The sequence below is a fragment of the Poecile atricapillus genome, chromosome Z (assembly GCF_030490865.1).
Source record: "Poecile atricapillus isolate bPoeAtr1 chromosome Z, bPoeAtr1.hap1, whole genome shotgun sequence".
NCBI classification, from domain to species: Eukaryota; Metazoa; Chordata; class Aves; order Passeriformes; family Paridae; genus Poecile; species Poecile atricapillus.
This window is the reverse complement of record NC_081289.1, coordinates 95274021-95289839: the sequence shown is the minus strand read 5'-3', so window position 1 is coordinate 95289839 and position 15819 is coordinate 95274021. Positions and strand designations below refer to the sequence as shown.

Below are 15819 nucleotides of genomic sequence, written 5' to 3'. Positions count from 1 at the left end.
TTTCACCAGCTTCTTGCCAAGAGGATCCAAAACAGTGGCTGGGTTTCTAGAAGTGCTGCTTCTTCCCTTGACTTTGGTGTCCCTAATGGATCACCGCACATTTCAACTCAATTTTTGCTGTTGAAAACATATTCTGCCTTTAAAAATTATGAAGACAACAACCATAAAGTAGAAAAAGGTCTGTTTTCCAGATACATATGCTTTGCCAAACCTCACAATCTTTCCTTAATCTTTTTCTCCTAGAAATTCTCCTTTCTCAGATAGGAGAATTTCTGATGCACCTCTTTCTCACCATTTAATCTGATTAGATTATGTGCTTTCACTGAAGAATTGTTAGTTTGAATTTTGTTAGTGAAAACTTTTGCAGAGAAAATCAGAGAAAGGGATTCAAACACAGAAATTAATCAAAGAAACCTACCAGCTGCTGGTGTGAATACTACTTCTGTTAGAACAATATCTGTCACAACAAGAAGCCTTCAAAGTTTGATTACTTAAAGTTCTCTGCTCCTAGGCCCACAGATGCCAAGTGGAAAGAACTGATCGATTCAGAAGACATTTTTCCACCCATGGATGTTGCTCTACAACAGAACAGCTAGAAATGTGCTCAGCTTGCTGGCAGACTGCCACAGGCAGGGTCGTATTGACATTCCATGGACTATTATCTTATCTCCTCCTCACTGCAGCCTACTTTGAAACAATGGAGTTGTCAGTATCCATCTACAGAGCTTTCTTGGTGACCAATCCAACCCTTCAAAGACCACATTTGGACACAGAAAACATAAACCAAAGAAAAATGTATTTATCCTACTCAGCTTACTTCCAACCTAACTATGTTCAAAGAAAAAATAGACACTGTCTGCAGTTCTTACAAATGAAAATATCTCCTTTTATAAATTTGTTATGTAATTTCAGGAGATTCCAGTAACAAAAATTCCTTTAACTAATATCTTATAAAAAAAGATTAAAGTTGTCAAGTCTCCTTACAGACCAGTTACCATGGCACAAAACATTAGCAGTACAGTAAAATATATTACAAATCATCTTCAATTTTGAAAATGTGATTTGTTGCAGAAAATTATGCAAAACTTGCTGTGCTTGTCTGTGGCTGATGGTGATTTCTGCTTTGGAACTTCTTCCAGAAATCAAATGAAGCCCAGAAACAAGGAAAATTTTTGAACATACGGAAATGCAGTTTAATGGCCCCTGGAAATCTCACCTGTTTGTCCCACTATATTCCTGCCATATCTGCTTTTACTACTGTGTATAGCCTAAAACCAAAATCAAATGAATAATGAAACCTGTAGTGGATTTTTGTAAACAATCTTCTCAGATTTTGGAAAACTCCTTTGGATTTCCTTTCCAGTGCTGAGAGACACCCCCCTTTTTTCTATATCCACACTGACACAGACTATGCAGATCCAGCATTGCTGATCTGTAGTTTTACTAAACCTTAGGCAAGGCAGTAATTTTCTAGGCTCAGGTTGCCCATTTACTTAAGAAAAATAAGATAGTGATGTTTAGCTGTCTACATCTCAGACCTATCAAACTTTTTAAATGAAAGCTTGTTTGAAATCAAGTGTCTGGGATGTGAGAAACCCAGTGCAGGAGCTGTCATTTATGTTATTCTGTGGGGTCAGTAAGGCCACCTTAATTGCCAACTAATTCTGTGTTCCTGGCAGTAGCCAGATGCAGGCAGAATACTTACAGATGTCTGACTAACTTCCACAAGGAAATGACTAGCACCTAGTACCAACCAGTTTCTCTGCATTGTAGAAAAAAAAAAAGGTCTTGAACCAAGTCTAGTTTTATTGACTCAGGACTGCCTTGCCTGGTCTGGGGCCATGTTTGTGCCTACTTGTATCAACCAGGGATAGCTGTCAGTCTGCAAGCAGTGCCATGGCAAATTCAAATGTGACCACTATACTCTACCTCCCAGTGGCATCTTCATGGTGTGTATCCTTGTCACCTCATCCTTGAGTTTCCCTTCACAGTAATATGCTCCAATAGTTTCACTGGCCTGTTCCCTCTTCCACACCACTGTTTTGGCTGCTGCTCTCTTGGAATCTTCATTAACTTCCAGTGGTTCTCGGTGCTGGTTTGCCACATCCTCCTGGTCCCGGCCTATTGTGATAGACTCATGGGCACGCCATTTGGAAGTGACACATATAAGTGATGTCTCAGAGTTGCCCACCAGAGGGAAGGAATTGATCAATATGAGGTCCAGTGCCGCTTCTACTTTACCTAATTAAAAAAAAAAAAAAAAAAAAGAAAGAAAAAAGTAGAATGAAGAAAAATTAATGCAGAATTTGATGTGGCCAATCAAATCACCAGGTAAGCTGTGTCACCCAGTGCTCAGGGCTTCTCTGCCTGGTGCTGTGCACAGCTAGATGAACACAGATTAAGTATTCTGTTACAATGACTTGAGGATTTATTTTTTATGACACAAACAGATGTAATTTGCTCTTCTCAGAAAAGCAAATCTTGCAAACGTGTTGAATTTTTTTCAAGAGCTGTTGTAGAAGCCCAAGGAAAACCGTAGGTTGTCAAAACAGATAGATCTGTATATAGTTAGACATGCACATAAATGCTTCAAGTATGGTGCTTTTCTGGTAACAGAATTGGTGGATGATAAGGTTGTCAATTTAACAGTGCTTCTTCAATGTCCTTTACTCAGATTTAGTAGGTATGAACTGATATATAGCAGTTATGACTTTAATTTATAGGAGCTAGTAGTACTTTGAACACTTGGGGTATTTTTTTCATTTTGGGGGTATTTGTTTATGAATTTGGACTAATGATTTCATAGTCAATTACATTAAATATTTGAAGCCTTAACAGACACTAGCAAGACCCACAGCACAAAGCAACTTTTGCAAAAACAAAGAAAAAGTTGGCACATCTAGTTAAGTGAGGTAAGGTTTAAATCACTCATAATTGCTTCTTTTAATCAATAGCACTGAGTGAAACACATAAGAGGGGAAAGTTTCTTCGAAAAAGAGAGACACAAGCCTAATTAAAATATCCTCTAGCAGAGTGCCACAATTTTAGTTGTTCAAATGTGCATAGCTGGGGGGAAACTCAGCTCTCCTATAATGAACAATTGGCAAATAATAGGCGTTTCCCTTTATTTTTTAAGTTCAGGGTAAGGAGAAGGGAAACACTAACATTTTTTCCAGCTGAAACAGGAAGAATACTTGATTTCTTTTATTCATCACGTCTGTTTTCCTGATTTGGATACAAGTATATTTTGTATTTACATAGAGAGGACTAATATTTAGTGCCGGTCAGCTTCCAAATGTTCTCTGATGGGAAGGAAGGGGTATAGTCTAAGATAAGGAAGGTCAAAAGGTCTTAGTGCTGACTGCAGTCTTTGCGTGTGTCTCTGCAGTAGTCTGGGCCAAGGGAGGAGGTCCTCTTCTGCTTTTAATGCAAGCAACCACTCTGGGGACTGAAGTATCTTGACAGCACATTGACACTCACCACACCCAACCAGTCTCCCACAGCCACCACCCTTTCATGTGCCAGCTCAGATAACTTGCAGTTACATAATGGAGAAATGAAACCTTCTGGAAAGGTTGCAATGAACATTTAAGTAAATATTGCATAAACGTGCAGGTCAGCAAAGTCAGTTTATCCTGCTGCACAATGCAAATGTGCAGCATTTGAACAAAGTTAAAGAGGTATGTGATAGAAATGAGGTCAACTCACACATTCATTTTACGGGGCATTTATCTCAAGGTTCTTAGTTTTATATGAGGAACATTTGTGCTTTTAGTATAGATCTGATGCACTAGCCAAAGGCAGATATAGTTCAACAGTCAACAGCACTGAGACCAGCTTCAGTTTAGACCAGCAAGGATCACAGGAAGAGATATTCTTAATATCACAAACTGCAAGATCCTGGGTTCTGCAAATTTTTGTGGTACTCAGAACCAAACCTGGATTCAAATTCTGTGACTTGACATGATTTTCTGCATTGAGGTCAGCCCCAGTGTTAGAGAGTAGAAGTGAAATATTTTGATATTTCTGCCTGGAATCCACAGGGCACAGATCTGCAACTGCCTTTCCAATACAAAGACGTAGGCCCAAGGGGCTGGTGTCTTTCAGAGGACAGCTTTTCATACAGGGCTCCAATTCCATTTTCCCTAGACTTTCTCTGTTCCTCTGACTTCCACCAAAGATTGAAAGGTGAAAATAACACCTCTTTTCTCCCTGTATCTCAACCTTCTAAAACTCTGAGAAAAAGCAGTAGGAGAAGTTTGAATTTTGAGGACCAGCTTTCATACTGCCTTTGATCCATATGCAAAGCAACATTCAACCAGATCCAGGGTATTTGCTGCATAGCTTCTCTTACGTAATAAAAAAATTAAGGCAATAAAGGTGTCGAATATGTTGACGTATTGCTAATTTAAATTTGAGAATATTCTGGGTGAATCAAAAACTAGCCCCCAGTGTATGGATGGCATTCTGATTCATTGTCTAAAGATAGGTGGCTTTTTGTCATATTATACACTTCAGAGTAGCCCAGATACCTCAGCGAGGCAGATGGAACAGAGATGGAGTTTCTTCCCAGAAAAACACAGATTTTTTTCTGCCTCTAAAAGGAATTTGTATCTATTATATCTCTTATATCTAATTTATATCTGTAAGTATAGAATTACATGTCAAGCATGACTTTGCAGCTAAGGTTTCAGAGCTGGAATATACTGGAAGCAGAAATTAAAATAGTGCAAGTTTTGCACTAAGAAAAGCTGTGCTTTAGATATAATTTTAAAAAGAAAAAAAAAAAAAAGCATCTTGGCAATCTAAGACCTTGGAGGTGATACTAATGCTTTCTTTGACTCCACTGGGTGGGGATTCCTATAGCATCTCTTAATGGTAACGCAATTTCAAATAAACAAACTCTTCTTGCTAGAAAGGAATTTACCTAGTCTGGCAAAATTTAGGTAGATTATATTCTAGATGTTAATGAAGGCTTTGAGTATGTAAGAACCAAATAAGGACAACAGAATTTAGCTCTGAGAGAAGTACAAAAAGTAGAGACAAGAAGCAGCCTATTTCGGCAGCAGGGATAATCCTCTGTGCTGCCATCAAAAAGTCCTTTCACTCCCGCGCTGGTCCTTGAAGAATAGACCTTATCAGGAAGGCAATTTACTGTGTGTGCAAATAGATTTTGAGAAGAGAAAGCACTTGCAGAAGGCTAACGCTGTAAATGGGAAATACCATGCAAGGAAGACCCATTGCCAAGTATTTATGACATATCGCTCACAGTGATGCTGTATTTGAGTCTTTTCAGCACAGCGAAAATGGCATCCTCTAAACAACTTTAAACACCGGCACACTGACTATAGCCCAGACAGCAAAATGAATGGAGGGAAACACTTGCAGCTGCTGTTGGCCCACTCCAAATTACAGGACTGTCCTCTCCCTTGCTGGGTGATACTCAGCTGTATCTTTCACAGCTTTTCTAGTACAGATTTCTGCAGCCCAGAGAGCTAATCGTATCCTGCGCTGCATCCAAAGCAGTGTGGCCAGCAGGGAACACTGGAACACTGTATCCAGCTCTGGGGTCCCAGCACAGGAAGGTCATGGACCTGTAGAAATGGGTCCAGAAGAGGCTATGCAGATGATGGAGTGCTGGAGCACCTCTCCTATGAGGAAAGCCTGTGAAAGTTGGGATTGTTTAGCATGAAGAAGAGATGACTCCAGGGAGACATTATAGCACCTTCCAGTTCCTAAAGGGGCTACAAGAAAACTGGAAATGGATTTTTGTCAAAGGTAGTGATAGAATAAGGCCTAATGGCTTGAAACAAGAGGAGGGTCAATGTAGATTAGATATAAGAAAGGAATTTTTTACAGTGAGGTAGGAGAACCACTGGAATATATTACTCAGGGAAGTTGTGGATGCTTCATCCTTGGAGGTGTTCAAGGCCAGGCTGGATGGAGCAGCCTGGTCTAAACAAAGGTGTCCCTGTCCATAGCAGTGAGATTGGAACTAGATGACTTTAAAAAGGTCATTTCCAACTCAAATTATTGTATGATTCCATGATATTCACCTGGGGAAATTGTGCTAAACTGAGAGCAAATTTGTCATGCTGTGTCTGTAGTCCATGTATGTTCTTATTCCCTACCTAAATGCCTTTCTTTCCTACAGGCACAGTCATCATGTTTTCTGTGCTGCATTGTACCAGCAAAACTCAGCTAGGATCAGCTGAAAGAAACAGTTCTCAGAAATTCCCTGGAACACATCCCACACATAGTTCTTCTCAAAAAGCAAGCAAATCTCTGATAAAGATTAAAATATCACTGCTCTAGATCATTATTGGTGCTAGACACTAGGGTTCCTGTATAAATGTGGCTATCTTGAGCTGAGATAATTTGATGCCATAGATGAGTACATACAGTAACTTTTAGGAGAAAAGTGTTGATTTTTACTTTCTTCTGACAGTCTCTGCCCATACACTTCCAGATTTCCACTGTTAACCCTTGTCTTGTCTCTAGGAAAACATGGGAAAAGTCTAGGCATTTTCTACCTAGTGAGAGGCTTTTGCAAAGCCAAAAAATTGGAAAAAAATTTCAACACAATGGCTTACGCTCCTCTTCCAGAGAAAGCAGCCAGAGTTGTCAGCTCCATCACAGGACAACCATACCTCACTGTCCTTCAAAATGCATCTAATATGGACACAGGTCATATTTGCAAGGGTTATTGAGAATTCAAAGTTCTGAGGAAAAGCTTTAGTTGTTAATACTGATTGGTAGCAGAAGCAAAGAAATTGTTTAGACATCAAGCACCTGATGTATTTATTTCCTTACACTTGCAGAGCTTTATTATTGATTGCTTGAAGTGACTATAAGCAGGAAGTCCTCCTCCTGGCATTTGGAGTGTAACAGAGGAAGGAGAAGTTCTATTGTAAGAGGTAAGCAGAAAGATTAAAGTACTAATTATTTAAGAGAGAATGAAAGAGCAGAAAATTCCAGTGAATTGCACTCCATTTTTCACCAGAGAATAGATGTAATATGTAATGCTTATGTAGTTCTTTCTTTTCTATTACTGTTATTGCTTTGACAAATTAATAAACAATTTTATTATGATACATAATACAAATAATACAAATCATTCCTGCTAATAAGTGTCTGGGAAAATGAATATAAATCATATAAATACTATAGTGGCAGGGGAAAAGTAGGATCTGTGCTTAGTTTTGGTGTTATGCGGAAAATGACAGTCAGTTGTATATGATACTCACTGCAGGATTTAAAAGTCATTTAGAGACTGGTGAAAACATATGTCCCAAACTTTGAAGTCATCAACCCGTCTTCCTGCAAGTTTCTTAAAATATAACAATGAGCACTCCTTCTGCTTGAAATAGTAAGGTTTTGATTTAGAACAAACCCAGCTTGCTAAATAGCCTAAACCTCAGTATTTCTCATTGTGTCTTGTTTTGTAGTTATAAATTCAGCTGTTCCCTCTCCAGCTTTATTTTTTTAGTATGAAACAATGTACCAGATCAAAAGAATTAAATTAATCTGTTTAGGAATACAAATGGCAACCATACAAGCAATTTTACTGAGGAAGTATAGCATTTGATTAATTCTTAGGGAAGTACTGAATAAACAATGATTTTTTAAAATTAATTAATTAGCCAATGTGGAAGATAATCAGGCTGGAAATAATGCAAGTTAAACATGAAGAAATAAATAAAATAGAGACCAAATCCACATGTCTCCTCTTCCAAAAAGAAAAAAATTAAGCACTCCTTACTTAATATTAAAATCAGTCAGAAACTAACCCAAACATGAACCGCTTAGGCATATTTTTCACAGGGAGAATAGAACATACAACTAAACAGAATCCGGCTATTTTTGTGGGTTTTTTCCTAGGCTCTCAACACTTATTTTTTTTTTGGTTCATTCTCTAAAAAAGTAAACAATTTCAGGGGCTTTGAAACCCCTTAAAATGTATTCATTTTATGGGCTCAGTGATCTTTTAAGTGTCCTGGAAATTTTATTTGGGATGCAAAGATAGCAGCAGCTCAGGTAATTTCTCCCAGTGACTCAGATTCTCTGTTGACAACTCATTCCTCCTTAGGAAAACAAGGCTGAAGTTGTTATTGTCCAAAGATATTAAGATTATTTACCATACAATGGGAACAGCAGGGATAAAAAAAAGACAGAAATGTTCATGGAAAACATCTGACAAATGAGCTAACAACCAAGTTTCCCAACAAAATGTTTTGTGTTGTTTATGTAAAGAATCTTCTTGCTGTATTTTACATGATGCTACTTTGCTGCTGTGGGATGCTTCACGATTCCAGTGCCAAGACCACTTGCCCTTAGAAATAGGACACTGTTTCTAAGTGGGGGGAAGATATTGTGAAACTAATAAGAGATGAAAAAATTAATGACAGGCTATCACAATCATACTTAGGAGTAGTGGTAAGACCAGAGCACATGTGTGAAAAACAAAATAGCTTTTCAAAGCCAGGAGGGCTGCCTATCTTGGTATCTGCTCATCTGCTTTTGGGTACCTCTGGTGCAGCTAAAGGAAATGCCACTGGCTTCTTGTATTCTCTGTATGCCACAACCTGCCAAAACAATTTTTTAAGATGAAAAAGCCAGAGAAGCAGTGCTGCAGCTTGGTTGGGGTTTCCAGGGGAAAGCAGTGCCTAAATATGTGGAGGGTTTGTTTTGGTTTTTTGTTTGTTTGTTTGTTTTTTTTGGGGGGGGGGTTGTTTTTTGGTTTTTTTTTTTTTGGGGGGTGTGTGTGTGAGTAACCAGAACACAAGAAAGAAACCAAAACACAAGAAACCAAAACGTGATTTGTCATGATTTCTCCTTAGGTCTGGTTGACCACAACTGAGTAAAAAGGAAAACAACATATCAGCAGCAATGCCTATTTGAATAACTAGCTCACAGTATGCCTGGTAATTCTGAAAATGCTGAGAAAGGGTGAAGAATGTGGGAAAGCTCCAGTAGGACAGGCTTGTAGTTCAGGTGCATCTGGATTTGCAGCCAGTAAAATATGGATATCACATCAACAAGAGTGTATGTGAACATCAAAATAAATATGTCCTTAACAAGGCTGGCCCTTGTCAGCTGCATTATGAAGCTCAGATTTGTACTGCAAACATTTACTGTTTGTTATATGTGGGCACCTGCCAAGCCAATGTAGGTAAAATAACACAGTAGACAATTATCAGTGCATAAAATAAGCATAAGGTTGGCTGTCTGTGAGCACTGACTACTGGGAGAGCACATTCTAATATGGTCTTGCCTGTACGGAAAGGTACCTTCATTTTTCCACTTATGGATTTTTCTGACTAAAGTAGTTGGGAGGTGTTTCTGCTACTAAGCACACTTTGTGACTAAGGAGGACAAGGCCCTTGACCAGTGTCTGTGATGAACAGCCAGGAAATAACACAAGGGAAAATCATCAGCACAATCAGAAGTGCTGTTGGAACTGCATTGTCAAGGAAGGCTCATTAGACTCCAAAGGAGAAATTAACGAAGCCACTTCATTAGTCAGGCTGACAGTGCAAGTTAATAAATAAATAGGAGGCAAGAAAAAAAATACCTGCCTTGAAGTACAAAGTTTGTATTTCTGAAAAGAGAGATGTCATTTGTTAATGTTTCTTTCAAAAATCCTGTCAGAACTTAGTAAATGCCTAATATCTTTACATAATATCTTAATATCTAATATCTTAACCTAAAGGGGTTAATAGTTCCAAGTGATGAATTACAAAATGTATTTTGATAGATTTTTTAACTTCTTTAAGATATGACCCTTGTTTAACAGTTGGAGAACAGCTACCAAACCTGTAATATAAAAAAGCAGCATTTTAAACTCCTTATAGGAAATTCTCTCTTTTATACATGGGTTGTTACTTGCTTTGTACCTCCACCAAAACCACAGTGAAACAGCATCCTAAATATGATCTACCAGCACAGGATAGAGTCTTTGTAGGGCAGTTCTTCACTGCAGATTCTCTAGGATCTTCATCCCTCCACTCCCAGACAGATCTTACATTACAGAGAGACCTGCTCAGGGAATTAAATCTGTTTCATACAAGTAGCAGGTGCATCCTTCTTAGGTTCATTGCTCCTGTGCCTACCCAACACCCTTCATACTGTCATGACTTCTTTGTCTTCCCAGAGAGCTGAACAGGTTTTTTTGTTTGTTTAAGAGATGGGTCTAGGCCAAGCATATTCATGCATGTGACTGATACAGAGTCGCTTTCCAGCCCAGGTAATTCTCACTGTGAGCTCATGAGGACCAACTGCATCTCCCATGCCCTAGAGACAGCTGCTCAGTGACACTCAGTATCTATGACTTCTAGTCTCCCTCTTGTACAGTAAAGCCTTCCAAGATAAAAATCTTGTGGCTATCAGACAATCTTTGCAAAATATTACAGCTTCAGTTTTCCCTTAAATGAAAATTCAACAAAAAAGCAATCTACTCATTTAATTATGACTAAGTATGAAAACCATATAATACAAGTGTGTTCATATATCTACATATGAAAATTGTATCTAAAACAATAACATATGTTAACATTTACAAATATAGTGTGGTTTCATTTTACCCTTTCAGCTCTGATTCCTTTGGTCCTGATGTAATGCCTTTTCACTCCTGACTATTCCCAGCTGTTGAAATGATCTTTGGGAACACAAACTTCCTGTGAGCTATGCTGCACCTCAGGAGGTGTGAACCAGGCACAGTATGGCAGGCAGATGCAATTTCAGGGTCTCACAAATCAAATACACTTCAGGAAAAAAAGGTGAATTTGTTTAAAATTCCTCTAATTCACATTAGTAATTTGATAATTTAGGTGGCAGAAAGGTGCCTAAGTGTAATGTCTGGTCATGTAACAAATACCTGATATTAAAACCTCACAGTTATAGTTATGAAATACCTGAGATTAAAAGGTCAGAAGTGGTTTTCCTCCACTTCCTTGTGGAAGGTTCTAAACTACAGCACTCAGCCATATGACACACTGAAGTTCAGGTGCCACTTTGATCTGACATCAGCCTATTTGAAGATGCTCAGAGAGGCCTAGTCCCTCTAATTATAGTAAGAACAACATTCCTGTTCACTGTCACAGGCATGGATTAGGCACTGGTAAATACAGATTTTCTTTTGGTTAAGTGAGGCTTCAAAAGAGAAATAAAAGTCTTGAAACAGAATTGTTAGAACTTTCCAACCCAACTAAAAATACTGACTTCTCATTTTGGAAAGCCTACAGCATTATTAAGGTGCTTGAATGTCTGGTAATGTATGTTAAAAGCTGTTCAACTTTCCAAATATGAAAATGAGTCACATAATAATGATAATTATTATTAGATTTTTTTCACAACACATACTGATCTCAAAGAAAATGCAGTCATCAACATAGATGATAGAGAGCTATTGAATGCTGCTGCACTGGTTAGGCTATTATAATATTTTGAGTCTTTTACCATATATGGGTCCAACAGCTAAAAAAAAAAAAAATCCGGTATTTTTAAAAAGCCACTGGATCTAAGATTATTGGCAGAGCAAAACTGTAGCACAGAAAGTTCTCTTAGATAATGGAGACATTTAACAATATATTTGTTTCCTGACAGAAATAGTGAAAGAAATGTTCTTGAAGCTAATTGTAATTGTTGCTAGTTTTCACCTTTACTAATGGTGATCATCTTGCTAAAATAAGACTCACACTTGAACATTTCTGAGAGCTCACTGAAGTGAGCACTTGCAGTGAGAAACTGCAAGCAGATTTCTAGACCATCTGAGGATGCCTGAGGATGCCTGAGGCATTTCTGAGGCAACATGCAAGTGGTGATACTCATTCCTTGCCTTTAGAGGAATAAGTAAATCTGCAGCTCTTCTTTGGTCAGAATTTAAGACTGAACCTAGCCACAAGCTTGGTATTTGAATCCATACTTCAGGATAGATGTCAGCATAATTTTGCTAGTCCAAAATGTCATGGACATAAACAACAACAACAAAAAAATTTTGTGATACTCAGTCTACTTTGAAAAATCCCAGCAGGATTAAATTCAACTCCTTATCAGTTTAATTGAACATTTGCTATGGAATGTAGAAAGTGCAAAAGTGAGCATTTGGATATACTTTGAATGCCACCTTCCAAACTGGATTCTTAGCTCCAACTGCTAATGGAGTACTACTATTAAAAAAAAAAAGACATTAACTTGACGGCCATTTCTCCTAATGGGAGCCAAGTCAGTAGTTGATACCTTGGAAAAGGGTGGAGTGGATTTTGTGCCTACCCAGCAACACACCCAGGAAAGCCCACAATCATCAGGGACAAGGTTAAGTCAGTTCAGTGTCTGTGCTGAGTGTAGACCCTACCCTGCTCAGGGAATGTCATTCCTGCTTTCCTGAACTCCGCCTGCAGTATCTAGAGAAAAGCAGGCTCGCATTGTCTTCTACTGCTCGCCCCAGGAAATATGATATCATTCTCAAACAAAAGCGGGAAAGCTGACAGATCTATTGAGATGGGTGTGACTGTAGCACACACCTCGCTGGTCACCCCGTGTGGAAAATGCAGTGACTGGCAGCTCTTCGGTGCTGGGCTGTCCGTACTCTTCAAATTTTTAAAGCTAATCTCTGCAAATGACTTGTTTCTTCTGTATTCATGACTTAATGAACAAGAACAGTCGTTGCTGTCTGTGTCAAATAGTATATCACACCATGCAGAGAAACAGGAGGGACAAGGAAAAACGTTGGAACTGGACTTTCTGTTCTTCTCCATTCATAATGCTTACAGCACCAGATATTTTCAAAAAGTGTAAAGCTGGAAGTGATCTGGGGACTAAATAAGTGGAATCCATGTGCAGCTAAACAATCAAAAAACTGAAGCCACAGAAGAATAATTGGTAATAACAATATGCAGCCTATTATAGCAATTGTTTAGATAAGAATATTTCCAAACAAGATTTCAACAGATACAGAACTTTGGTGCTTTGTCTGCATTAATCTCTAGCCTTTTATAGATATCAAAAGTAACACCTCAAACTTGCAATTTTATTGTTAACAGCTGTTAGCATGCTGCTAATCAAGAAGATCTGTGCAAAGCAATTGTGCATGAAAATGAGGACTTCTGTCTTTTCTTGCTACTTTCTGGTTTTCATTGCAGAACAATTTGCAGTTCTAAAACACATTTTAGACATAAAACACAAATTACATTTCTACTGTGAGATGGACTAGAACATATACGTATATCAAACAATGGTCAAGGATGAGTTAAGAGTCTAAGGTTATCATGTGACTTGTATTTTTCTTTTACAGATTTTTACAGAAGAAACTGACTAGAAAATCAAAATGAGATTGTAAAAGTGACACTCAAATGTGGAGTAACTTTGAATCTGATGGCAGGAGGACAGTCTTCCTCAGGGCTCTCCATGTGATAGGTTCAGCAATGTATCTCTAACATTAATGCTGAAATTAGTATAAACTAAATTTGAATTTGTATAATATTTCTGTATACCTTTCTACAGGTATCTCTTATGATAACTTCTGACCTGCTGAACTAATAAGATTTGCTGATAACTATATAACTGTATTTGAAGTGTTTTTAATTGATCTTATATTTTTTCTCTTTTTTTTGTTCATTAACTTTCATCTAAATTCCACTTGGAGAATCTTGTCTAAAATCAGATACTGGAATACACACATCAAGTGCACAGCTAGTTCATAAAGTCAGTCACAGAAGAAGTTGACATTTAATTTGTATTTAGAACATATTTCTCAGGGAAAGACACCAACAGTTTCAAAGTTATCAGCTGTATGAGAAAATTAGTACCATTAGACAGGAAAAAACCCCTGCTGCAACACGTGTCAATAAACAACTTCAACAGTTAAAAGCTGCAGCAGTGGATCCTACGTGCATTTAAATCACCCCCAGTTGCTTGGCCCCAGCCCTGCCCTCACTTGCTGTAAGAGCATTGCACAGAGAAGTAGACTCAGTGAAACAAACATGAGTACTTAAATCAGTAAACACTGGAGTGAAGGGTAGATAGTCAAAGCATAGGTGCATACCATGTGAAAAACAAAGAAAGGCGTGACAGGTCCACTACAGCTATTAAAGACAAAGTTTACCTGAAATCAACAGGCTGAATCCATAGAGAACTAAGTGTGCTAGAGGGTCCATGCTTCCCCAAGTATATCCATCCAGTTCTTAAAGTCGCTCATGGAGTATCCTTTCCCCAGGGTAGACCTTTAGCAGTTACTCTTGTCCTGCATGGTACGCTGTTTACAAGTCACAGGCAAGAAATCAGAGCACTGGCGCAGGCTGGAACAGTCTCATTGCTGTCTGAGTACAGGGAGTTTAAGTTCCTTTTTCCTGTTTCCTTTGTAGATTAGGATGGGAAAGGCAGGATCTTAAAGGCATTTTTGTATCAGCAGGACTGCAGGGCAGTGCAAATCTCGTTCATCCAGCAACACATCAAAACAATTATCTGGAACCGCTGGAGAAGCAGGGGACTGCTGTTGTTCACAGTCAGCGGAATAGGAACAATGATGGCATCCTCCAGTAGGCGGGAGAGTGCAAGTAAAACATCCTCCACCTAGGTACAGTAGGTGAAAAGTGTTATCTCCTTCTTAAAGTCCAGGTCTGCTAACTTCTCAGAGCGCTATCGTGTTCTCCCTTATTTATTTAATCCACATGTAACCTGCTGGCTACAATGCATTTCTGCACACAGTGATGAAAATATGAAGTGAACAGTAACAAAGCAGCCAGCTGAATCCAGTGTAGACCAAAGCCATTCACAATCCAGCAAACTACTCCCTTAGTTCATGTGTTTTACTGGAAACCATTTTTCTTTACATTTGACAATTGGTAACAGACTGAAAATTTGTTGCAATAATAAATCTCATACAGAGTTATTATGGCTTCAGTGGGATTAAAATGCCTGCATCACTCAGGGAGGTCTTGAAACTAGGAAGTTAAAACAAAACACAAAGAAAAAATACAAAGAAAAGCAGAAAAAAAAATTAAATAAATGGGAAAACAGCACTCAAATATATAGAGAATTGAAAACAAAGAGCAATCATATTTACCACTTAACTAAATATGGTCCCTGGCAATATAACATTTGTAATTTCTGTAGTCCTGCCAAGATGCCAACAGCCAAAATTACTTTTATGGAAGTACAGAAAAAGGAATGCTAAGCATAATTTTGGAAATGGTGTATGGATTTATCCTGCTTTGGTTTAATTTCCTTTTAGCCTTCGCTTGTAGTGTAGATTTCACAGAGGAAGTCCTTCACACCCAAGATCTATTGCCACATGGAGCGAAGAGTTACAACTGCAGCAAATGGGAAGGCAGCAGCCCAAAGATCCTTACGTGTGTCCTTCCTGTCCCTTCATATAACTGAAAGCCAAACCAAGTGAAAATTTATACTGAAAATACCCTTTAGGTGCAAAAACCCACAGTATGAGGTACAAACACTACTAAAATTCCTTTTTGATCCTTAAAGGAGGCAGAATATAAGATATTTATGTGGTTTGGTTTAAGACTAAAAAAATCTACACACTTCGTTCATTCTCGATTTTGGAAAGCATCTACTCTTTTTTTACTCTTAGGTGTGAAGCAGCAGTGATTACTCCTTTCCAACTGCACCTTAGCTTTTATAAGCCTGAGAGAAGAGATCCCTCCAATATCAGAATACTGTATTAGCAGATAACTAAGTACTATCATATTTCCTATAGGAGACTGGATAACTCTGTTTTGTCATTCATTTAACCTGTTTATAAGTTGGCCAATCCTTGATTATTTTTTAATGTCTTTTGATTTGTTGAGGGATGGGGAGCAGGGA

At 38.3% G+C, this 15819-nt stretch overlaps 1 protein-coding gene across 4 annotated transcripts in view; it reads right to left on the bottom strand.

The window, feature by feature from the left end:
- Positions 1 to 14237, bottom strand: part of TEK (TEK receptor tyrosine kinase) — a 43877-nt gene extending 29640 nt beyond the window's left edge. For all 4 annotated transcript variants that reach the window (XM_058827662.1, XM_058827665.1, XM_058827663.1 and 1 more), the window contains exons 1-2: positions 14102 to 14237; positions 1930 to 2241 (exon numbers count right to left, since the gene is read on the bottom strand). In XM_058827662.1, coding sequence (XP_058683645.1) covers positions 1930 to 2241; positions 14102 to 14153 — 364 coding nt within the window. In that variant the 5' untranslated portion in view covers positions 14154 to 14237. The remainder of the gene's footprint in view (positions 1 to 1929; positions 2242 to 14101) is intronic.
- Positions 14238 to 15819: the final 1582 nt, after the last annotated feature.